The sequence below is a fragment of the Nomascus leucogenys genome, chromosome 23 (genome assembly GCF_006542625.1).
Source record: "Nomascus leucogenys isolate Asia chromosome 23, Asia_NLE_v1, whole genome shotgun sequence".
NCBI classification, from domain to species: domain Eukaryota; kingdom Metazoa; phylum Chordata; class Mammalia; order Primates; family Hylobatidae; genus Nomascus; species Nomascus leucogenys.
Genome location: NC_044403.1, coordinates 29,403,373 through 29,426,809, shown reverse-complemented (window position 1 = coordinate 29,426,809; position 23,437 = coordinate 29,403,373). Strand labels below are relative to the sequence as shown.

General features: G+C 53.0%; 1 protein-coding gene across 1 annotated transcript in view; it reads left to right on the top strand.

Moving 5' to 3' along the window:
• Window positions 1–9,333: 9,333 nt before the first annotated feature.
• The window catches only part of LOC115832867 (tetraspanin-9-like), a 37,803-nt gene continuing 23,699 nt past the window's right edge, over window positions 9,334–23,437 (top strand). Inside the window, exons 1-4 of the mRNA XM_030804340.1 lie at window positions 9,334–9,422; window positions 12,026–12,115; window positions 12,767–12,858; window positions 17,204–17,358. Of these exons, the coding sequence (XP_030660200.1) occupies window positions 9,334–9,422; window positions 12,026–12,115; window positions 12,767–12,858; window positions 17,204–17,358 (426 nt within the window). The remainder of the gene's footprint in view (window positions 9,423–12,025; window positions 12,116–12,766; window positions 12,859–17,203; window positions 17,359–23,437) is intronic.

Below are 23,437 nucleotides of genomic sequence, written 5' to 3'. Positions count from 1 at the left end.
TGAAATATTTAGCCAAGATTGGGGAAGGAGGAATCAAGGCAGACTTTCACATTGGCCGTGGTGTTGAGAAGGTGGTTTGGGCAGTTTTCTTCTATACCATCCCAGATTTAAATCCTGGCCATCCTTTGATTGTCTGGTTGAAATTCCATGGTCTGAATGAAATCTTTTGGTCCCCACATGCAGGCATCTTACCTTCCTCTGAATTTCTCAGCTGCGCTTAACAGCTATGTTGTAGTTGAGACTGTGGCCTTGAGGGCAGGGTCTTTGTTTCTTACTCTTTTGTGACCCCCTCCCTCTGCTCCGCCCACCCTGCAGCACTGAGATAGTGGTAGGTACTTATTAAATGCAAGCATTAATTGACCAGCCTGCAAACTGGGTGACAGGCTACTTTATCATCTTTCCCATTCCTTACCTCCAAAAGTAACTTCCCAAGAGCTATATTTCTGGGAGGCTGAGACACCTGTTTTTGAAAAAGGCTTTTAAGTGCATTGTGCAGTGAGGGGCACATTCTAGGCCAGGCCTGCAGTCAGAGCAGAAGCGTGGAGTGGTCTGTGCTGCTCTCAGCACTCATTCCAGGATCAGCTGCTGATGGCAGGGCTTGGAAAGGGCTGAATCCTAGCAACTCTACAGGAAAGAAGAAAAGTATCATCTCAGTATCCCAGGTTTTCTCAGGCAGCAGAAGGCAGTAGTAAACAACCCAGAGGGTCCTGAGTTGTCGCCGTTTAGGAAAAAAATATAGGTAAGTGAGGCCGGGCGTGGTGGCTTACGCCTGTAATCCCAGCACTTTGGGGAGGTGGGTGGATCACGAGGTCAGGAGATCGAGACCATCCTGGCTAACACGGTGAAACCCTATCTCTACTAAAAAAAATAGAAAAAAAAAAAAAAAAAATTAGCCGGGCCATGGTGGCGGGCGCCTGTGGTCCAGCTCCTCGGGAGGCTGAGGCAGGAGAATGGCTTGAGCCCCACAGACGGAGCTTGCAGTGAGCTGAGCTTGTGCCACTGCACTCCAGCCTGGGCGACAGAGTGAGACTCCATCTCAAAAAAAAAAAAAAAAAATATATATATATATATATATATATATATATATATATATATGTAAGTGAATGAAGGAATGAGTGGAGTGAAGCAGCAATGAGTGACGAGAGCACAGACCAGCAGCGTGCTCTAGTGGCAAGAAGCCTGGCCGGGAGCCTGGAGCCACGGGGTTCACACGCTAGCATTTTCCTTACTTTTTGGGTGACATTGGAAAAACTGCCCAATGTCTTCTCAGCTTCCTTATCTGTAAAATGGGGCAAAAGTACATATGCCCCAGGGTGGTTGAGAAGATCAGAGGAGATCATGTTTGTGAAAGTTCCCACTTCCCTTGAGTCCTTGTCTAATGTCACCAGGGGCGGCGTGGATCGACAAGACTGCGTGTGGTGAATGCGCGTGTGATTCCCTCACGGAGTAGGTCTGAATTTCGAAGGTGTCGACTGCATCCTCTCTCCCACCCTCTGATGATGGCTGGTTATTTCAGATGGGGAAGGCGGTGCCTCTGTGAACTGGGCTTGTCCTGCAGCCAGAGTTTTGTGCTTTTCCTGTGAGCTGCACTGTGTGAGGGCTGATGGCTGGCTCCAGTCAATGGCACCTTCCCAGTTTGCCTGTGTGGGGGGATAGCAGGTGCCAATATGATTAGCTCTGGGGGCGCTTTGGCCTAGCTTGCCTGCAACAGCACTTAATTTGGGGGAGTCCAGCCAATCTTCTCAAATGAGGACTTGCTGAAGCCATGCCTCATGTTCCAGGATTCCCCAGGACCTGCTGCAGCTGGGGAGGCATGAGGGATCCTGATTCAGGGTTCCACAGCTCTGTCCCTGTGACTTGAGGCTGCAAACTTCCCCAGGGCTAGGGGCAGGCTGTGCTGTTGTCTCTGTTCCTTTAGCATCCTCTGCAAGCCTGTGGTGTTGGGAGAACAGTGCACCTGAAGTCAGAAGGCCTTGGTTTGACCCCCCTGCTCTGCCTCCTGAGCAGCAGCTCTGTGACTCGGAGCCGGTTGCTTAATGTCTCTGAGTGGAGAGGACAATAATATCTACCTTGAGGGATTGGTGCAATAATTTAATGTTAATTACCATTTATCCAGTACTTTCTGAGAGTGACAAACACTTGGTAAACACTTTACAGGCATGATTTCCACAGCAAACCTGAGAGGAAGGTGTTATGCCCTTTTAAAGATGAGGCAGCCGGAGCTCAGAGAGGGGTTAGGTAACTTGCCCTGGGCTGCACAGCTGGTAGGTTGCAGAGCCCGTTCACTTCAGCTGCCTGCCTCTGAGGCCTGTGCCCTTCGCTGCCACCAGGATGCTTCCTCCAGTAGATAAGATGATATGTAAAGAACGCCCAGCTTGCTGTAGGCCGGATCTGAGTCTTACCCAGCCCATGGAATTTGCTGAGAGACTGGGGCTTTCTGGGGGACTGGAAAAAATGGAGGCGGGGGTGTAGAGAAGAGACTAGTAAGCCTGGGTCTGTGCGTCCCAGCCGCTGTAGGGGAATCATCCGAGAGTCCAGGCTGTGGGGTATTTTTGGTAGCAGGCTCATGACTCTTCTCCAGGTTCAGCAGGAGGGAGAGGGCGGGTAGTGACGTACAGGGACATAGCTCATTCCGCAAGTTCATGAAAAGCTCTGCAGGCTCAGATCCTGTCATCACTGGGCACCCTCTGGGTTCCTAGTACCGTAGGGCACATTTGAGCAATGTCATACAGATGCGGCCCTGCGCTTAGGGAGCACCTGGTTGTCAGATAGAAACGGGCACAGGTGTGAAATGATTGTGAGCAGCAGCTAAGGCAGTGAGCAATGCGGTGTGAGGATTTGTGGGAGGGGCCATTGCTTTGAATGACTCATCAGGGAGGGCCTCCTGGAGTAGGTGGGGTGGCAGCTGAAGCATGGGTAGAATGTGGCCAGGAGAGAGGAGGGGCTGTGAGATACATCAAAAGAGAAGGCTCATCCCAAATTTGGGCCACGGGGTCATTGTATTATCCTGATCAATGTCATCCCCTTTGTCACATTTTTAAAGTCTCCTGTGTCAGCCGCTCTATAGGAAGCCCATCACACAGATATTCCTGGGCTTGCCTCCTGATGACTTACGATCAAAGACAGGCTGGTGCCCACCTACGTGAAATGTGACCTGCAAAGCATTCTGTGAGGCCGTTCTGGTCCCTGTATTTCCCACCCATTCTCCTTATACCAAGGCTACCTGCTGGCCACAGAACAGAGTGTCCCCTCTGGCTGGGAGAGACCTCAAGTTGGCTTTGCCACATTCCTTCCCTCCTCCCTCACCAAGGACACTCCAGTGGACAGCCAGAGCCTCTGCAGCCCTGTCCCACCCAAGGCAGGCTGCTGTGGAAGGGGCAGTGCTCTTAGCCCACTCTTCTTTCTCTGAGCTTGGCCTGCCCTCCTGGTTGGGCTGGAATTGAAAACCTGATTGATCTCCCCGGAACAAATGACAGTTTTATGATGTAGGGTTTCAGCTTTCTGCAAGTCTCCCCCTCCCCAGGCACAGAGAGGGCAGGGTCAGCTTGCCCCTTCCCTTCCGAAGCCAGAGGTGGTCATTAGCTCCCTCCAGCTGTCCCTGAGTCCACACAGCCAGCTGCTGCCTGCTGCGAAAGGGCATTGCCGCCACCATCTGCAGCTCATTTCCCTGGTAGGAATTTTGCAAACAACCTTTTTAATCATGTTTATGAACTCAGCGTACGTTTGCTGCAGGTTGAGTTTCCTGTGATGATGAAAAGCTTGGTTATAAAGCCAGCAGGTTGGGTTTCAAAATCCAGCCTCATTGTAGATCCTTCTCTACCTTCCTCTCCTCTTCCTTCCCTCCTTTTCCCTCCCCAGTCATCCTCAAGAGAAGGACTAGAATATTCCCTCATTTTCCCATGCTGTTTACAAAGCACTTCTATCTCTCTCGTAGAGAAGATGCATTATCCCCATTCTACAGGTAACAGTACCCAGGGTCAGAGAGACCATGTGATCTGCCCAAGGCTCATGGTTGACAGCCGCTGAGCCGAGCCTTGAACCCTGGTTCTGCATCTGTGTCCTCTGCTGTTCCCACTCTGCTGAGCAACTTTGACCTGGCTGGCATGACAGACGCCCTCTCTGTGTATTTCTCAGTCTTCTCCTGCCCCACCCTGGGGACATGTGGCCTGAGCACAGTCCGCAGCTGCCAGGGGCCAGCTTTGTGCTGAATTGTGGTTTGTGGCTTTTATTTATTCCCACGGTGCCCTTTGTGAATGTCATTGAGTTTATTAGGTCCGGCTCCTTGTCCTTTGCTAGCTAGAATACCAAACCCTAAGTGTGCTGTTACCCTGAAAACATTGCCGACCCTTCCGTGTCTCACGGGGACGGCCCTGGCCGAGAGTTGGGGCTTGTGGGTTTAGATTCCAAAGCCAGCTATCCTTTATTCCCTGTTCGAGGAGAAAGTCTCATGCCTTCATTTCTCCACTCAAAAAACGGGGTAAAGATTCTCTCTTTAAACCCCGGTCCCTACTGGGGCAGCAGGAAGGTGCACTGGGAAAGTCAGCAGAGGCCATCTGACAGCAGCAGCAGATGCACCGTTTAGTGCTTGGCGTCTGTTGAACTGGGGCCACCAAAGGCCTTTCGCCCATGGGCGTGCAGCAAGTGTAGGTGGGTGGTGGGGCCACCCTTTGCGTGTGTAACACCTTCATTCCCAAGCTGTTTCCTTGCTTCATGTTCTCTCTGGTTTCCCTGAGAACATGCAGGCCCTCCCCAAAGGAGGGTCGAGTGGCCGCCATCTCAGCCCAGGGAGAGGTAGGTGAGTTCCCGCTGGCATCCAGCGTGGCGTTAGACCTGAGGGTGCCCCGATTCATCCCCTGATCATGCCTTCTGTTTTCCAGGCCTGACTTCATCATCCTGGGAGGGAAGAGAGCGAGCGTACATTCTCCCTTGTGAAAAAGAGGGAGAGAGGCAAGGCATAGAGGGGTGCCTGGTGGGTAGTGAGTGGTGGGGCTCTGTTGTCACATCCTTGCTGGGAACGCTGGGCAGGAGTCTGCTTAGCTGGGACTTGGCCCCTCTCTGAGCCAGGCCTGCCCGTGAATGCTGCCTCCCTGACCCAAGCCTGTCATCTGAAAAGCACACACTGGCACACCCACATAGAGGGCAGCACCTTCTTTCCCCTCTTGGTCTTAACTTTTACCCTCATTAACATGATCATGATGGCGCCTGTATTCCCGTTTCTGCAAGCCCTCTGTGGGCGAGCAGTGTCTGCCAGGCAGCCGCCACCTTCCCCGCTCCACTGCCCGAGTTGGATCCCAGCAAACGGGGTCAGAGAGAAAGGAGCTCATTTTTTGCCTTTTAGAAGTAGAAAGTCTCTTTGCCAGGTCTGCTGAGCTTTCATTTGGTCTGAACTGGGTAGAGGTTACTTGCATAGGTCAGCGCAGACAGTGGCATTGCTGGGGCGGAAACCCAGGAGTCCTGGTTCCTGGTCTGCCCTCCTGGACTTACCCTTCTGGGAGGGTCATCGGAGCTTCCGACAGGCTCCTGATGGGGAGGGGTGGAAAAGGGATTCCTTGATGGAGAATAAGGGAGGAAAACAGCTGGGGATATGGAAATTTTGAAAGGGAATAAAGCCAAGAAAACACTGACTATATGGGGGGGACGTGGCATCGCCAGGACCAGAGGTACAGAGGAGAGGCTTGACAAAAAAGGGCCAGGTGTAATCAATGACCTTATTTAGTCCTCCTGTCCCTATTACTCCCTTTTTTTTCCTTTTAGCTTTTTATTGTGGAAAATTTTAAACATTCACAAAAATAGAGCACATAATGTAGAGAACCCTTGCGTAACCCTCACCCGGCCTCCACAACCTACCGTTCCTTTATTTCATCTACTTTCACCCCCTTTTTTCCTCCTGGAGTATCTTAAAGCAGATCCCAGACATCCTGTCATTTTACCCACAGCTACTTTTCCAACTCTTTGAGGGGTGTGTTTGGAGTCCAAAGGCCCCACTGCAGGCTATGGGGAGAGAGTCCGTTGTGTGGACGAGGTGGGAGATTGTGGGGCCAGGTCGGGGAGCAGCCCGGGAGCATCACGGATGGTCCTTGAGGCGTGCTCAGCCAAGGGGTCCAGCAGTAACTCTCGCTGATTGAGTGCTTGCGACGGGCGGGACATTGCTCTGGGCGCTTCACACACTTCAGGTACTCATTCCTCAGCACAGTTAAGAATAGTGGGCTCAGAAGGGTCTGGTAACGTGCTCGAGCTCACGCAGCTGGGCAGTGAGGAGGCCAGGATTTGAATCCAGGTCTCAGGACTCCAAAGCCCTGGTGTTGTCTGTTGCTACGCCACCTCTGGGGGTGTTAAGACACAGCTGGCACTTGAGGGCGTAGGTGTTTGAACCCAGGGCTGTCTGGCTTCAAATCTGTGATCCTTACACTATGCCAGCCTGTCTCCCCTGCACTGTGGCGTTAAATATGAGCATAATATTAACTCCCGTGATCTAATGTAGATTTTATATATGACAACAGTAGCACTGAGATGGCATGGACGTTGGAGAGTTGTGGCTTGCTGGCCGTTGCTGTAATTAGGTCTGTATAAAAAGAAATAGTAGCGATCAGTAAACATGACAGAATGGGGAATATCACTAGTAATCAAAGAAATCCAAATTATGCCAACAGTAGTATGCTATTTTCTTGCCTTTCACATGTGCATGGATTTTTAAGCCGATAATTGCTAATATGATGGAGCTTTCTACTACAGCACTGGTGGAGTGTAATGTGTTAAAACCTTAGAGGAAAATCACTTTGCAGAGGGTTCCAAGAGCCTTGAAAACAGGTTTATCCTCTGACCCGTAACTGCACCTCTAAGACTCCATTCTAAGAAAATAATCAGACATGCTGTCAAAGATTTTGTGTGTTAGGGTGCTCATTAAGTAAGAATTTATAATAAAGGACAATTAAAAGCAATTTAGGTGTCCTACATTAGGGAGAACGGCTAAATAAAGTATGATATGTGTGTGGATAAATGAGTTGGGGGAACGATTAAATGATGTGGGGAAAGTGTTCACACTGTGTTGTGGCGTTTACGTACTATGTATTATAGATGTATAATTACGTATTATAAACATACATACTATAAAGTTTGCCCTTTTTGGTGTACAGTTGAGTTTTGAAAAACACAGTCATAAGTCATATATGTGTCAATATAATTTTAGGTGAGGAAAAATGGTATATGGTATGTTCCTAAGTTTTAAAAACATGTGTGTCTACAAATACAACTTCATATGACCAGAAGGACATCAGTAAAGGGTGATGAAACTGAGTGTCCCTGGAGAAACAGCCTGCATAATTTTAAACAAGCACTTTCCTTCTTGGGCCCGTTTCTTCCCCGACATTCCGTGAGTGCCCTTATCCCAGTCATGGTCAGCGTGGTGGGTGTGGGCTCTGAGCCGTGACAGGCGCTGACCTTGGGTGGAGGCCCCGGCCTTGCCAGTGTGCCCAGCGGGGCTGGGGAGGCGGCTGGGCACGGCGAGTCTGGGCTCCGGTGTGTGTCACTCGGCTCAGTATAGAATGGAATGCTGCTCGCCGGGGCCGTGTCCTGGCCGAAGATCAGTGGAGGGCAAAGTCCTCTCCCCTGCCCCCTCCTCACCGTCTCTGCCATGCAGCTGCTTCGGAGTTGGGGCTCCAGCATGCAGGGGGCCACTGGCCCTAGAGACGGAGAATTCCGCCAGTTCCCCCAAAGACCTAGAATTCCTCCTTTTCCTCTGAGTGGGGTCAGCAAATCAGGGGAGAGAACATTCTTGCTCCCCACCCACCCTGCCACCTCTGATGTTCCTGAGGCCAGCATCAGGGGCCTCCCGGTTAGGGCTTCCTTGGACCCCTGGGGGTGACATTATTCTTAACTTTGTTCCCGGCAGGGAGAAGCCTGTGTGTGTAGTTGGTCCAAGCATCTAGAAGCTGCTCTTTCAAAGTCATGAGCTGGGTTGGGATGGGGTTGAGCTGCTTCAGGGCGAGGGGGCCCTTGCCAGCAGCCTGGGAGTGGCTCTGCCACCTGCCCTGCTCTAGGCTGGTGTGGGTGTGGCCCAGGCCCTGGACATGCCTTCTGCCCGATGCCTGGAGCCCTGGGATGCCACCCAGCCAGCCCCACCTCCCACCTCTAGCCAACAGCAAGCACAGCTCCATTCTGTAGATGAAGAGCCATAGCCTCGACATGTGACACGGCCAGTCCAGGCTCCCACAGTGAGTTCTGAACAGAGCCCAGAGTAGAAACTGGGTCCCCTGGTGGCCAGGTGTTCCTTTCCCCTTTGCCTGCTAGCTCCCCAAGGATGGGGACTGTCCCTGCCCTCCTCTGTGGAGCCCAGCTGACAGCTCAGGGCTGCGTGTGGAGGATGTAATGGACGAGCAAGGGGCTCCAGCAGTCACCGGGCTTGACTCAGGCCTCAGCTGGAGGGGCAGCTGCCACAGTGGGGAGCCCCAGCTCTGCCCTGAACGTATTGTGGAGCCTTGGGTGCATTGCCCCCTCTCGGGGCCTAGGCACCTGCTGATCTCTCAAGGACTCGTGTCCATTCTGGTTTCTTTCCTCCCACGATTTCGAGTCGTGCTGACTGCCAGGCATCGTGTTTCCCTCTGGTGGCTGCACCACACCTCACACGTGTTCCCTGCTGTGCAGAAGTGATATGTGGGCCTGTCATAGAGGGACCCTGTGACAGGGCATCCAGACGGGAGCTCTGTGGGAGAACTGGGTCTCCAGGTCTCCTAACCAGTCTCTGAATCAGCCTGAGAAAGTTGGGTGTGGATGGTACCTTTGGAGGGATGAAGGAGCAGGGAAGATGTCATCAATGGACCCTAAAATCCAATGTAGGAAACATAACCCAATAGAGTGATCCCTGCAAGCATCACAGGATTCCTGTGAGCTTTGGTTTCCTGTGAGCTTTTCTGCCGCCTTCCCTGTACCCGAGTTACTGTCCATGGTTGAGTTCCCCATCTCGTTGTCTGCTGGACTCACTCATCATCTTTCCGCCATCACCATCACAGCCACTGTGTGTGGAGTGTTTCTCGTGGGCCGGGCACGGAGCTGGGTGCTTTACCACCTCGTTGAATTCCTGCTGCAGCCCCAGGAGGCAGGGGCTCCTGTTGTACCTTATGTTTTGCACATAAGGCGGCTCAGAGAAGTTAAGTAATTTGTTCTGGTTTCACAGCAGTTTGTGGTGCACCAGCTCTGTCTGACTCAAGCCCCTCACTCTTCCCATAGGGCTGCACCGATCCCCTCATCCCCACAGGGCTGAGCCCTGAGCCCACAAGATAGGGCTGTTGGCTAAGCAGCTTAGGGCACAGCCAGGTCATGGCACAGGAAGCTTCAGTCATGGGGACCGGTGAGGTGGAGAAGCAGCCAGGCATCGGCCCCTCTGCTGTCACCCTCCGTGGCTTCCTCTTCAGGGAGGGTGACAGCGTGTAGGGGTTGACACCCATGGTCTGGTCTTGCCCAGGTTGGCTGAGGAGGGCCATGAAGGCCCCACTGATTTTCTGTCTCCTCTGATATGGGCTGTCAGGCAGGTGGAGAGCCCAGCCCAGCTGCTCTAGGCAGCAGGGGAGCGAGAGGTGACTGACCTCAAGGCCACCACCTGTGAGAAGACTTCTCTCCTGTCCTCTCTGCCTGGCCTCCTTGCAGTATATCGGAAGAATCGGAGCCACCAAAACAGTCAGAAGAGAGGGTGGTGGAGGCATTTGGCTGCATCTCCCAACCCCCAACACCCTTTGCTCACAGCACCCGGGCGTGATGGGCAGACCAGCCCATGGCACGGAGCCATCGTCAGCATGGATTCCGTATCTTATCTGTGCATTTTTGGTAACTGGTGGAGGTCTCTAATTCCTTGCACTGCAGAGTCTTTGCTGGGCAGATTTGGGCATTCTCCTGCCCAGTCCACCTTGCCTTCTGACTGTGGGGCAGAGAGCAAGGTGGGGTGGGCAAGAGAATGCCCAAATCTGCCCAGCAAAGATTCTTCAGTATCTCCCTCTGTATTAGGCTATTCTTGCATTGCTATAAAGAAATAACCTGAGACTGGGTGATTTATAAAGAAAAGAGGTTTAACTGGCTCATGATTCCGTAGGCTGTACAGGAAGCATGGTGCTGGCATCTGCTCGGCTTCTGCTGAGGCCTCAGAGAGCTTTCAGTCATGGTGGAAGATGAAGGGGAAACAGGCACTTCACATGACAAAAGCAGGGGCAGGTGAGATTGGGGTGGGGGAGTGCTACACACTTTCAAACAACCCAATCTTGTGAGAACTCACGATTGTGAGGACAGCATCAAGGGGATGGTGCTAAACCACTCATGAGAAATTCGTCCCCATGATCTAGTCACTTCCCCACTTCCAGCATTGAGGGTTACAATTCAGTAGGAATTGGTGGGGACCAATATCCAAACTCTGTCACCCTCTTCCCCACCTTTTCCCAGCTCCGGCTCTCCACCCCACTCTTTGAGAGCTCTGCAGCCTTCGCTGAGGTCAGGAGAACTTTGGCTGCCTTGGCAGAAGTCCTTGAACACTGTTTCCTTACTGAGGATGTGCCCTGTGCTGGGCAGGGAAAGAGGCAGATGGACATCTGGCAAAATTTCCCACTTGAGAAGTTTGGGATTCCGAGTCCATTCCCCTCTCAGTGCCAGGGAACAGTAGCCCAATTGTACCAAACCCGTGATCTCTGGGTCAGTGTGCCTACATCCCTCCTGACCATGACACTCCCATTCCTGGGCCTAATAATAGCCCCTTTTGGGGTAGGGCAGAGCAAAACTTGAGTTTGTGGCTGTTCAGATCCATCTGGTATCTTCCCCAGCTCCCCTCTCTGAATACCGCCCCACCATCCCGCCAGCCTGCCATCCAGGTGGCTCACAGGAACTGCCCTAGGACCGGGGGGAAGACATCTCTGCTTTGTAGCCTCACTTGCTTCCCGGGGCAGAGGGAACAAGACCAGGACTGTTCAGGGGACAGTGGCGTCCTGGGTGAAGTGGGGCAGGTTCCAGGATAGATTTTCTGCAGTGTGCTTTTGGCCACTGGGAGAATGGGTGGAAGGGAGGGTGCGCGTTTTTCAGGGCAGAGAAGAGGAGCAACGTACTGTGCACACATGGAAGGCACCCAGGGAACGTTCAGTGTGTCCAGCATCGTCGGGTTTATTAAGAAGGTGTCTTGGGAATGACTGTGAGCATGTCCTAGGCCTGGCCCTGAGCAGTTAAGGTTATAGCAGAAAGGTCTTGACAAAGGCCCATGAAACTTACTAAAGGCAGAGTCAGAGAGAGGAGCTGCGGTGACAGCTGCTTGTGGCTGATGAGCATTACTGGCCGGCCCCCCTACCCGCGTCTCCAAGTAGAGTGAGTGCCAGTCGCCAGATGGTTGGAGTGTAAGCCAGCTTGGGGCAGGAGATGGGACCTAAACACGTCTGGGGGTCCTTTCTGCCTTTGACTCTAAGTCTTCAGGACAGGAGGAACCACAGGAGTGCCAAGAGAGCGTCAGCCAGAAAGACTTGCCGGGTCTCACATCCTCTTCGGAGACAGACATGGGCGAGGGAAGAGACCTTCAGAGAAATGGAGTTTTCCAGTCTACAAAGCACCCGTGGGGGTACCCACTGAGTAGATGTGACCTTGCCTGTGAGCCAGTCTAACTTCATCTCCATTGTCATCTCCTTTTGACGTTGGCCATCTGGTTTTGAGAATAGGCTGGGCGGTTCAAATCTCGGTCAGCCTCCTCCATGCTGGTGTCTAGCCCAGCCTCCTCTCCATGGATCTGTTGGTGCCAGTTCGCTGCACAGGCTGTGCTTGTGGCTTCCCTGTCAACATTCCCCTGGGCTATTTGTTTCCCACTGCTGGGCTCCCAGACTCACTGTTGAGAGGAGGAGCTACCCCACCATCCTGACCCTTTGCCTGTCGCTTCTGTTGCTAGAACAGGGCAGCATGTACCTTCTGTGTGTGCATGCCAGTGGGGAAGCGCAGCAGGACATGGAGGGTGATGGATTAGAAGACTGCATCTTAATCAAATGACAGACTGACTGTCTGCTTGCCCCTTTCCCAGAGATGTGCTCAACCTCTCCGGATTAGAGCAACAGCCACTTCATTTTAATCAGGGAGCTAATGGCTCCCTGAATGCCTCTTTCCTGGCGATGTCTGTCCCCTGGGGATTTTGATGAGATTGCCCTCACATGACACTCATACTCCCTAGGTACTTTCCAGACTTCCTTCAAGGTGCAGTGGCCCCCCTAGGCACACTCCCTACTTATTTAGCTTTGAAATTGTCCTGCCTTTTCTGAACAGATCGGAGGTGTCATTCCTTGTGGGACAGACGTGGGATAGAGTTTGTGAGGGCTGCAGAGGACCACTGGGGTGTAACCCTTTCTTGGGGCTGCTGCTGTTTCTTTATGAAAATATGTGCTCTCCTAGTTTCCTTCTGCCTTCTTGCCCTGGACTTAATGTTCCCGAACGTTACGCTCCTGATCTCCTGCCCTTTCTTGCTCCTCTCTCTCTCCTTGACAAACCTGCCCAGCCTCTTGGTTTCAGCCATGGATTCTGATAATAACTTCTTACATTTATAAAGTGCCTTTGTAGTTTACAGAGCATTTTTACATCCATTACACTCATTCCTGCAGTGAGCCCGGGAGGTGGAATAGATCATATTTTTTTTTTGGAGGATAAAATTGAGGCACAGAATGATTAAAACCACAGTTTGGTTATGCCCCCTGCTCCCCAAAAGAATTTGACTCTGAGGTCATACAGTGTGTGGCTGAGCCCGGTAGACCCTCCCTCACCACGTTTCCAGCTACATCCGGTGTCTCCATAAACATCTTCCACTGGTCTTTCAAACTTGTTTCAACTTCTTGCTTCGAAAGTGCTCCTTGGTCCTCTGGTTCGGTAATGGATCCCACCACCTGCCCAGCTCCCAGGCTGGAAACCTCTGTCTGCCCCCTTCGCACTCATGCCGCCTCCCTGAGGCCCCTCCTGTCCATCCCACCTGTTCTTGTGCATTTTTACTGCCATGCCCCTAGGTCAGGCCTCACTTTGCCCAGTCACTACGTTGTTCCCTGATCTCCCTGTCCCTAGTTCCTCTTAGTTCATTTGATACAGGCCTGCTAGAGTCTGCTTCCCAGGGCCTTAGCCATGTTAACAGCCCTCTCTCTGCTTCTGCACAAGGCCTCACCACAGAAGCCGGTGGAATTCATGCTCCTCCCTCTTGTCACCTGGACCCTCCAGCTGCGACTCTTTCTCGATGACTCCAGGCACCCTGTGGGCGGTCAGACCTCACTGCTCTCTGTTCCAACCAGTCACGCATGGAGCCTCCCAGGAAGTGCTGCAATGTCACTTCCTGTCCCACTTCCTGTCCGCATGGCGCCTGCTTTCCTTCCTGCCCACCATTCTCTCCAGATCAATTACCCGTGCTCATTACCAGCCCACCCACTTTTCCTTAAAGTTTCTGTCTCAAACGTTGCTTCTTCCATGAAAACTTTGCTCTCTCCTCAAGGCAGAACCTCTGAATTCCTCTTGGCTTTGCCTCCCTCCTACATCCTTCGTGCGTTTCACTCGTACCTTGGTCGTCTGTGCCCACGCCCGACGTTCCTGAGGACCGAGCCCATGTCAGACTTGTCCACAAGGTCGGAATGGACTGTGGTTAGGGCTGCTTGCTGAGCACGTCCACATAGCAGGTGCTGTCTTAGGGCTTCACATATGTTTGGTTTCATCCCTCCAGGGCAGACAGCTTTACCTTTGTTTTATGAATGAGGAAACAGGCCCAGAGAGATTATGTAATTTATTCAAAGCCTCTGCGTGAGTGATGGAACCAGGATTTGAACTCTGGATGTCAGACTCCAGATCCTGCATGTTTTCCTCCTGCAATGCTGCATCTTGTTGATGAGTGGGGTTGATTGCCCCTTGTTCTCTCACCATGTACAAGGGCAGTACTGGCTTAAAGGATTTCATTTTAAATCCCTTAAAATTAAAGGATTTTATTTCAAAGAAATTAAACTTTCCTCAATTTCTTTGAAGAAATTAGGACTACCCATGCTGGGTCAGCAGCCCACCCAGCGGGCATGGATGGGGGGTGAGGTGGGATGTTTCCTCCAGGGCTGTCTTTGAAGGTCAGAAGTGTCCAGTGCCCCTGTTTCCTGTCATGGCCCTTGTGGCTCTCTCCCTGGTGAGTTTATCAAAGTTCTCTTGATCTTAGCCATGTTTTTATCCTGTGCCACCCTGCATGGTAATGAGCCCCTTGCCTTTGCCCATTGTGTAAAGCTCAGACGCCCTTTATTTGTCCTCAGATAATGCTTTCAAGCTTCAAGGGTTGCCTGGGGTTCTATTTCAGGATCTGTTAGGCAGGTCTGTTTTGGCCCTCTTCACTGTCCTTCATGATTTTGCAGACTCTGATCCAACCCCATCAGCTCATTTTTCCAGAATGTAGTTCATGCCTTTTTAGGGTTCACCCATCATGTCTCACTTTTTCACATGCTTCTTGGGTGTCTGGTGTATTTCATGTGTGAGAATGAGTCTCCCCAGATGAGTGGGATGCCCTGAGGGCAGGGCCATTATTCCCTTTCCTCTAGACCTGCCCACAGCTACACACACAGCAAGACCTTCTCATTGCACAGGTAGCCCAAGACGCCCTGTCCGTCTCCCACTCCCAGGCCCGGCCAGCCCATGCTGAGGCCAGCTTCTCAGCAGCCACAGATATCGCCCGTCCCAGGTTGGCTGGCTCAGGGTGCAGTGTCCATGACACCAGAACCCTTTCCTGGTCCTGTGACGGAGCGCCAGAGGTATGCAGAGCTCGGCTCTCGGGTGACTGTTGGCTGCCAGGCCCGGGAAGCAGCCCGGTGAATGGCCATGATGGGCACAGCAGCCTGCCCTGAAGAAGGGCCTCGGGCCCTGAGAGGGACTGAGGTTGGACCGGGGTGACAGGGTGGCATATGGGGATGGCGCTGGGCTCTGTTCCATGCACTCTCTCTTCTCCTTTCTACCTCCTCCCCCTTCTCCCTTTCTTCCTCATCTTTCTCTTCTTCCTCCTCCCCCTACCCCCGTGTTTTGGGAGTTACCTCAGTCAGAGGCATGACCTAGTACTACCCTCTCCCCAGGTTAGTGTCTGAAGGATTTCAGTTGGTGACTTTGTGGCACTGTGGGCTACTTAGAAATTGTGGACATTTTCAAGATCAAAGGCTGTCTTTGGAGATGGTTGGGGAGACTTGGTGGCATGTAGAGCCCCAGCAGAGACGTCCTCCATGACTAAGCATTCAGCGTGCACCCGCTGTGTGCCGCAGGCTGTCCACAGGCCCCAGCAGTGAGCTGCCCCGGTGATTGAATCCCCTCGCATTGGTGGCATCCTCCCTGGTGGAAGGGTGCTGGGGGTGTGGGGAGGAGGAGGGGTAAGGTCGAGGGCTTTGGGTGGCAGATCTCGATTAATGTTGGCCATGTCTGAGAGGGGAGAAAGAAGTTCTTTTTTCAAAAGTTAATTTCTGATGATAAAACTAGTATAGTCACTGGAGAGTACTGGAAATAATAGAGAGATATGAAAATAGCATAAATTAAAATCATTCACAATGCCATCATCCAGAGATAACCACTGTTCTGCTTTGGTGAATTTCTAGGGCTGTATGTGTGGGAAGAGGTTGTTTTGTTGCAAAGGACACCTTTAGTTTGAAGGGACAGAGGGACACACAGGACGGTGGGTTCCAGCACCTCTGGCTGCCTAGGCCTCCTGCCTCTGACCGTTGGCACCAGCTGTCAGCCCCTGGAGGAATGGGCAGCCTGTCGGCACCAGCTCGAGCTCAGAGCTGGGATGGGAGCGTTAAGCTGGAAAGGGGACCCTGCTCCCAGGGAGCCCCTAGTGTAGTGGAGAAATACAGAGCGAGAAGGGGCTGGGACCAACAGCTAACGTGACAGCCCCTGCCTGAAGCAGAGTCCTGGCAGGGGGCCACTGGGCTTCCACCCAGACTTCTCATGGTGGGGACCTCACGGTTAAGCCACCACATCGGCCACCTCTGGGTCCCTGCGTGAGTGAGGGTGAGGGGTCATTTTTTACCATGCAGCTTGTAGCACGCGGCCCCTGTTCTGCCCCGCTAGAGTCTCATGGGGCAGACTCCATGAACCATGGCGTCCCCTCACCCCGCACTTAAAACTCTGCATACCTCCATGTTCAGAGTTACCGTGTCCCTCAAGTTCTCTAAGACCAGACGCCTCTAGTTCCTACCCCGTTCCTGTGGGGAATACAGTTTCCACACTCCCTGGTGCTGGTGTGGCCAGGGAGAGGTGGAGCCTCTGGCCAGGCTTCGTGGAGCAGGTGAGACTGGAATGGCGTTTAGAGGGTATGGTGATGGCAGCGAGATGGGGAAGCCCATTCCAGGCCAGGGAATGGCACGCAGGAATGTTCATCCGTGGCAGGTGTGTGCACAGGCCTGTGTGAGCGGGTGCTGTCTCCGGGGCCAGGGAGAAATCCCAGCCCCTGGGCTCCCCCAGCCCCATGCCCTTATATAGCCGTCCCTGCACTCCCAGAGCTCCGGGGGTGGGGACGGAGCCCCCTCCTACTGTACACACGCGGGGAGCCTGCCGCTAGCTGGGCCTGGGCCGACTCTTGCAAGATCCTCTTGTCATCACAGCCGGAGTCAGCTGTTGGTTTGGGAAGCCTTCCCTGGTCCAGTGTTTCACGGTGCGCAGCCAGAAATATAAACCCTCCTGTTTGCCAACAGCATGGGATCTTGGCAGGCCTCCTCCGTGTGGCCTATTTTAAACTGAAGGGAGCAGAAAGAGGTGCCTCTCAGGCTGAGCAGAGGGCCCTTCCTTTGAGGGGCTGAGTGAGCGGGCTGCTGGGGGTGTGCCGCTTTCTCCCTTGAGGGCCAGTGGACACCTGTTAGGAGGAGGTGCAGAAGGTGGGAAATGGGGCTATTTCAGGGCAGCCTGGAAGAAGGTTTTCACGATTGCACGGCAGGCCCTAAACTCACATTTGGAGACCTGGTTGTCATGCCCTCCCACTGAACTGCTGCGTGGTGTGTCCGAGTGAGCCACTGCACCGCCCTGTTTACTCTCTCCCACCTGGGAAGCAGGGGCTCACGTGGATCTGACCCACCTCTCAAGTGCTCCTGTGTCCTCGGGGGTGGTGATCAACATGTTCTGGGACGTCTACAGAGCCTGTCATACTGCTTCACGTATTACAGTCTCTCTCTCCCACCAGCCCAAGCCTGCCCTAAGCAGGCCTGAGAACCTGAGAAAACCAAATAAAAAGACGATAGGGAAAATGCAGTAAAGATCATTAAATCGCTTAGGAGGCTGCCTGCCGGCTCAGTGAACAAAGTAATAACAATCACTCATGAAGGATGCAGTGGGGCCTGGTGCTTAAGATTTTGGATTCTGGCTTTGACCTGCCTAGCTGTCACCCTGGTAAGTTTCTTGACCTCTCTGGGCCTTGTTTTCATCTGTGAATGGGGGTGACAGTGGCACCCACCTCCTCATAGATCACGGTGAGGATGCAGTGAGATAGTTGGTGGAAGGTAGGGGTGTCCGCTGCAGGAAGTGTTTGCTGAGCTCGGCCAGTGCCGTGGGGTTTGCAGAACATCCTTGTAGACAGACAGTCCCTGCAGGGACGTGAAGCTCAGAGAGCACAGGCCAGCGATCAGCCCAGATCCACGCAGGTAGAAATGGCAATCTTCGTTAAAGGTCCACAGGGTGACAGGTGGGAATTGGGATCTGGCGACTGCCCCTGGACCCCTTTTATTGAGGGTGGGAGGCTGGTGGTGGTGGCGGCGACAGGGTATTCATTCTGGAGGGAATGTGGGAGGGGCAGTGTGTCCTGGGAATGTTTCTGGCTGCTGTGTGTGGGCCTGGTGGTGTGCCCTCCTGGCCAGGCATCAGCAGCACCTGTGGATGTTTGGAAGCCCCAAAACCCCAGGTGCATGGCTGTAGCCCTGCAGACTCTGGTGCAACGGGAGGTCCAGGGTGGAGCCTGGACATCCACAGTGTGAAAATGCTCAGGTGATTCTGACACCCAGCAGGGGAGTGGAGGGATAAAGATGATAGCATCAAATGGGGCTGGGAACAAGTCCTGGCCCTCTGCTGAGCCTTGGTTATCAACACCACCTCCTGTGACTAGTGTGAAGTTAAATGGAACGGTGCATCCGGAGCACCCAGCCCCGAGCCTGGAGTACAGGCCGGTTCTGTAAATGGTGCTGTCAGTAGTCATTCCTTCTGCAGCACAGGCCGGGCAGGGGCCCATGCCTCTGTGAGGCCCTGCCTTGTTTTATTGGGGTCCGGTGCTTACTACCTTCAGGACTGCAGCTTCTTTTGTGACCTTTTCAATGCTCAGACGCTCTCTTCCTTGCCCTTACCCCTGCCCCGTGCCCCACCTCCTCAATGCTGAGGGAGTCTCTTCATTCTAGAGGTAAGAAGCGAGGGAGAACTGCCCACAAGTCAACAAAAAATGGACGCGAGTGCCCAGCCTTGCCCCTTCCCCTGGGTCAGGCCTGTGGGCGCCTTCTACTCCCACCTTGTGCCCGATCCAGGTTTCCAGCTACACGCTCGACATTTCTTCACCAAAGTGACAGCTAAAATGGGTGACTCCTGGGTTCTGTCTTGTCCATTCTGATGATGATGATGATGATGACAGTATCCAGCCCTGTAGAACGTTCACCAGGCACCAGGCACTGCTTTAAGTGCTTTTTGTGTATTAACTTATTTTTGCTTTGTGGTGACCTTGAAGGGGATACTCTTAGTAAACCCGCTTAACATATATAGAAAGTGGTTTGCAGATGAACTGTGAGTCGCCAAGGCTCTGTTTATGAGTATGCCTTCCCCAGTCCTGTCCTTATAATATCGATTCCAAGTCAGTTTCCATTAGTGATCCATGAATGATGACCAGCATGCACCACGTATTTTCGTGTGGACATTTCTGTCTACGGTTTGTGACCACTGCATGGGGTGGATGCATCATGCACACGTGTGTGTTGACTGTTGAGTGACTTGTATTTGTCGGTTTCCAGGGGACAGGGGAGAGGCTGGAAGGAGGGCAGCAGCTGCCCTGTCGCCGAGAGATTGGCTTTGACGCCAACCTCCCCACCCTGTGAGCTTCCTGCTGCAGTCTTCAGCTCCCCTTTGTCCCCCAGAGCCTAAAATAGCAATGCACAATCAGGAGAGTCTTCAGCTCCCCTTTGTCCCCCAGAGCCCAAAATGGCAATGCACAATCAGGAGAGACAATGGGGAGCAAGGCACGCAGCTGGGCAGGAGGGCTGATGGGTGCAGGGACAGTCAACCTTGGGCCTTCCGGCCTGACTCTGTCTGTCCCGCCAGCTCTGGGCTTTTTATAGAGAGGCTGTGTTAGGCGAGCCCGGGTGAGCTGTGCGTGGACCTCATCTGACTGTGGCATGTGGACCCTTTGCAGAGGTGGCCTAAGGAGACATGGCCCCCAGGCTGACCTGGGTTTGAATCTCCTCGGCAGCTGACTGGCTCTGCCCATGGCCACGTCACGTAATGGGAGCAGCGATCAGGGCAACTGAAAAAGGAAACGGGCCGAGCCCAACCCAGCTCTATTATTAAACTTTTCTCTAGCGCTTTCTCCCCACCCAGCCCTTTGCCACCATATTCCTGAGATTGTCCCTGTGCCACCCCAAAGGCACATGGCGTTGTAAGCTGGTGTGGGGAGGACAGCACGGGGGCCTGTGTCAGTTCCATGGAAGCACCAATGGGGTTTCTTTCTTGTTTGGTGTCATAGGGTAATTGGTTTTTAGAAAGAACTGGGGTGTCTAGCTCAGTAACCCAGAAGTCACAGAAGCTTCTTCTTTTAGGTTACCCTTAGAATATGGTGAGTATCTTTCAAACAGACATGCTGTAGGCAAAGCCTTCGTGCAGACAAATAAATGAACCCACGAGGGTTTGGCTTCATTGGAAATCGTTAGAATTCTTATCCATACAGAGATGAGAGCATGATTTGGTAGAGATGTAGATCGTGTGGCAACAAGCTGGACATCCCTTTGTACCTCTGGTGTGGGAGGTCCCAGTAATCAGGGCGTATGCTTGTGAGTTTTCTTGAGTTGAAAGCAACCCTTCTCTTGCCTGCTATGTCTTTCAGGCAGGGCTGTTAGCTGGTCACCCGCCTCTTGCAGTAGGTGGAGGTACCTCCTGCACCCAGATCTAGGCCGGTCCCCCATTGCCATAAATACCCCACTCCCACCCCTTTGCTGCTTTGGCCTTTCTTCAGACTGTTGGGTTGTCAGGAGCCAGAGAGGTGATGAAAGAATGAGAAAGAGGGAGAGAGCTGTGGGGGCAGGGTCCCGAGGCCCAGTGGTGAGCTGGTGAGAGAGGCTGCAGGAGCCAAACCACGTCCGATAGCAGTCCTGGGGGCTGCGTAAGAAGCTGCCCTGGAAAGGCCGGGCCCCGCTGAGCGCAGCACTCAACTCATCAGAGATGACAGGACAGAGCCACTTAGGACCAGGGAAGGCACTTGCCGCAGGGGTCCGGCAGTCGCAGCCAGCACGATGGAGGCCCTGAGGCCGAGGCCACAGGCCTGGCGCCGGGCACCGCATTGGGATGGGAGGTGTCTGGTTCCCCCCAGAGGGCGAGTGGGTTATAAATAGCGGATGACGGGCTGCAGCGAGAGCTGCCTCTAGCGTAATCGTCGATTTTGGGAGGGGCCTGGCTAGGGCTGGGAGGGCTGGATGAGGTTAAATTCGGCCTTGTTGGCTGATTGGCATTTCTTGAGCTGGGTGCTAATCTCTTCAGGAGGTCAGATAAGCTCCCCAGCGGCGCCCCTGATCTTGACTTTGGTAGCCGGGTTAACTCTTTCGGGGGACTACAGAAAACCCCAAAGTCGTGACTATTTCGCATTGCCTACAAGACAGCAGGAGCCATCATGGAGCTGGACTTCAAGAGGGTCCATCCAAGAGTGGGTTGGCTCCTGAAATACATGGCAACTCTCCCATATGGCCATCTCGCTGACGAGTCCATTCCCTGGGGAGGACTGTCCTGGGATAGTCCTGTAGTAAAGGAAGAAATCAGCTTCTTCGCCCTGGGGAGTAGCTTAGATCCAGGGAGAACCTGGTTTAGTTGAATATCGAGGGTGACTTGGGTGGCAGGTACCAGGCAGTGACATTGAAGTTTGGGTTTTCTTCTCATCTTGTCACCCTTCTCACAGTCTGATGACTGAGGAGACTCTCCCCACCAAGTTTCCAGTGACTCTTGTGCCATTCTCCAGCCTTATAGGCGAGAGCAGAAAGCGCTGCTTTGTGGGTCTTGGGCTTTTGTACCTGAGTCTGCTGGTGGCATGACATCTCGCCAATTCTGCAGGGAGTAAGGGTAGGTTTCTAGTCCTGCTTTCTCCTAGGGGTCTCGGAGGAAGCATGTGGCAGTTCTCTGCTCTTTTTGCTTCATGCACCCTGGGGTTTCAACCTGGTTTTCTCTTCCAGGTCCTACCCCATTTCCTCCCAAGTGGAGGATGCTGCTCTACTTCCTGCTGGGATTTAGAGACCATTCTATGGGTTTCTTGGAACCTCTTCTTTCCAGGACTGTGAAATCTGGTTCCCATGGAGTGGCCCTGCCCGCAATGGGCCATCCTCTGCTTGATGGCTGCTGTCTCTGCAGCATCCAAGAACAACAGTGGCTGCTCGTCCCATTACAAACTCAACTGACTGAAACCTGCTGAGATACTGTGGGAATAAATTATCCCCAACAAGCTCTCTTGTGAAAAGCCAGGCCTGTCTCCTGCACCTCCCGCCCCCTCCTCGCTGGCATCTCAGCAGGGCTCCCAGAGGCAGCCTGCTGCCTGTCCTGTTCTCACACCCTTTCTACCTGCTATGTTGGTTTCTTTCTAACCACAGGTGTGATGGGTCAGGAGACTTTGGGTGGGTGGGGGGGGGGGGGGGGGGCTTTTGCAGCAGGTGCCCAGAGCTGGTGAGGGTCTGATTCATTCCTTCTATTTCTTCTTGTGTTCACCAGAGAAAGAGACCTCAGAGGAGGAGAATCTTAGGTGGTTCTGCAGGACAAGCAGGCCCTTCCCCCCAGGCAGAGGCGTGGCCTGAGCAAAGCCATGTTTGTGGGAATGACAAACTTCCCTCCCTGTTTTGTGGAGTAAGATGGTTCACCATGGGGCTCCCTGGGAGGTAAACCTGGGGTCAGCTCATGGAAGACTTGAGTGCAGGACAGAGGGTTTGGGCTCCGTTCATGGGCAGTGGGTGCCAGTGAAGCTTCTGAGCATGGACATGGCATGGTGAAAAGCAGTTGCAGAAGGAATGATTGAGGGGGTGGCAGAGGAGAGAGGTGCAGGGATGGCTTTGACAGTGTAGGGGTCTCAAGGGCTGGTCCGTCTGCAGGTGCAGCTTGCTCAGTCTCGGGCTGAATCCACAGGCTCTGGGGGTTCAAGAAGGGAGAGCCTTGGCGAGATTCATTTTGTCTCTGAGTCCTGTGGGTCTAAGACATGTCCTTTCCATCCAGGGATATATTCTGGGGCCCAGAATCACCCTGGCGTCCTCTCCTTTGAAATGGGGAAAGAGAGGGCAGGCCTAGATTACTGCGGGGAGGGAGACCTCCGTGAGTGTCTCCGGCCTGGGTAGTGTAGCTTGCTATCTTCTGGCAGCAATGAAGAGTGATGGTGGGAGCCTTGACTAACCCTGTTTTTAGCTGCTGCTTGGCATTTGCGACCACAACGTCAGGCAATCTTGTGGACACCATTTCTTATCTTCCCTCCTCCTCCTTCCACCAAGGCTGCAGGGAGCTTGGGGTAACTCTAGAACGCAAGCAGCGCTGAATAACATCATTCCTTGACCCACTCCCCTGCCCTCAAGTGCCTGCTCCCAAGATCTTCTCCCAAGCCATGAGAATGGTAGGTTGACCTGGGGCCAGACTTCCCTTGGTTACTTCCAGCAGAGATTTATTGAAATCTCAATGCGCAATGCAAATGTATTCATGGTCTCAGTGGATCAAGAGTGCCCAGAGGGCAGCCACACTACCTTGACCCCCACTGTCTCTTGTCCTTAAGGTGGGATCCTGAGATGAGATGGCTGATACCCCAGTGATGGTGCCTCTAGGCAGCCCAACACCTGTGGAGCTGGAGGATGGGCTGATTTAATTAGAAATAGAGCGTGGTCTGAGCCCCCAGCCAGCATCCAGAAAGAAGGAATCTTACATGAATGTCCACTCTGTACTGAGCATGGTGCTTATTTAGTCTATTAGTTTGCTGCTGTCATTTGCATTTTGTGTATGAGGAGTGAAGGCATAGAGACGTTAAGTCACTTTCCTGAGCTTGCAGAGCCAGGACAGGTATTTCACCTCACTGGAGTCCACTGGCTTCATAGCCCAAGTTCCTTCTTGCCCTTCCTTGACAGAGCTTTTCACGGCCTGCAGCATTTTCTCTTTGCTGTAACTCAGTGCCCTGCTACCGCTCCCAGGATCCTGGTGATGCTCTAGAAGTTGATTCATCATGTACTAAATGGTACTTCAGAGGAAAGTTCTCAAGGACAGATTTCCAAGCCCTGGT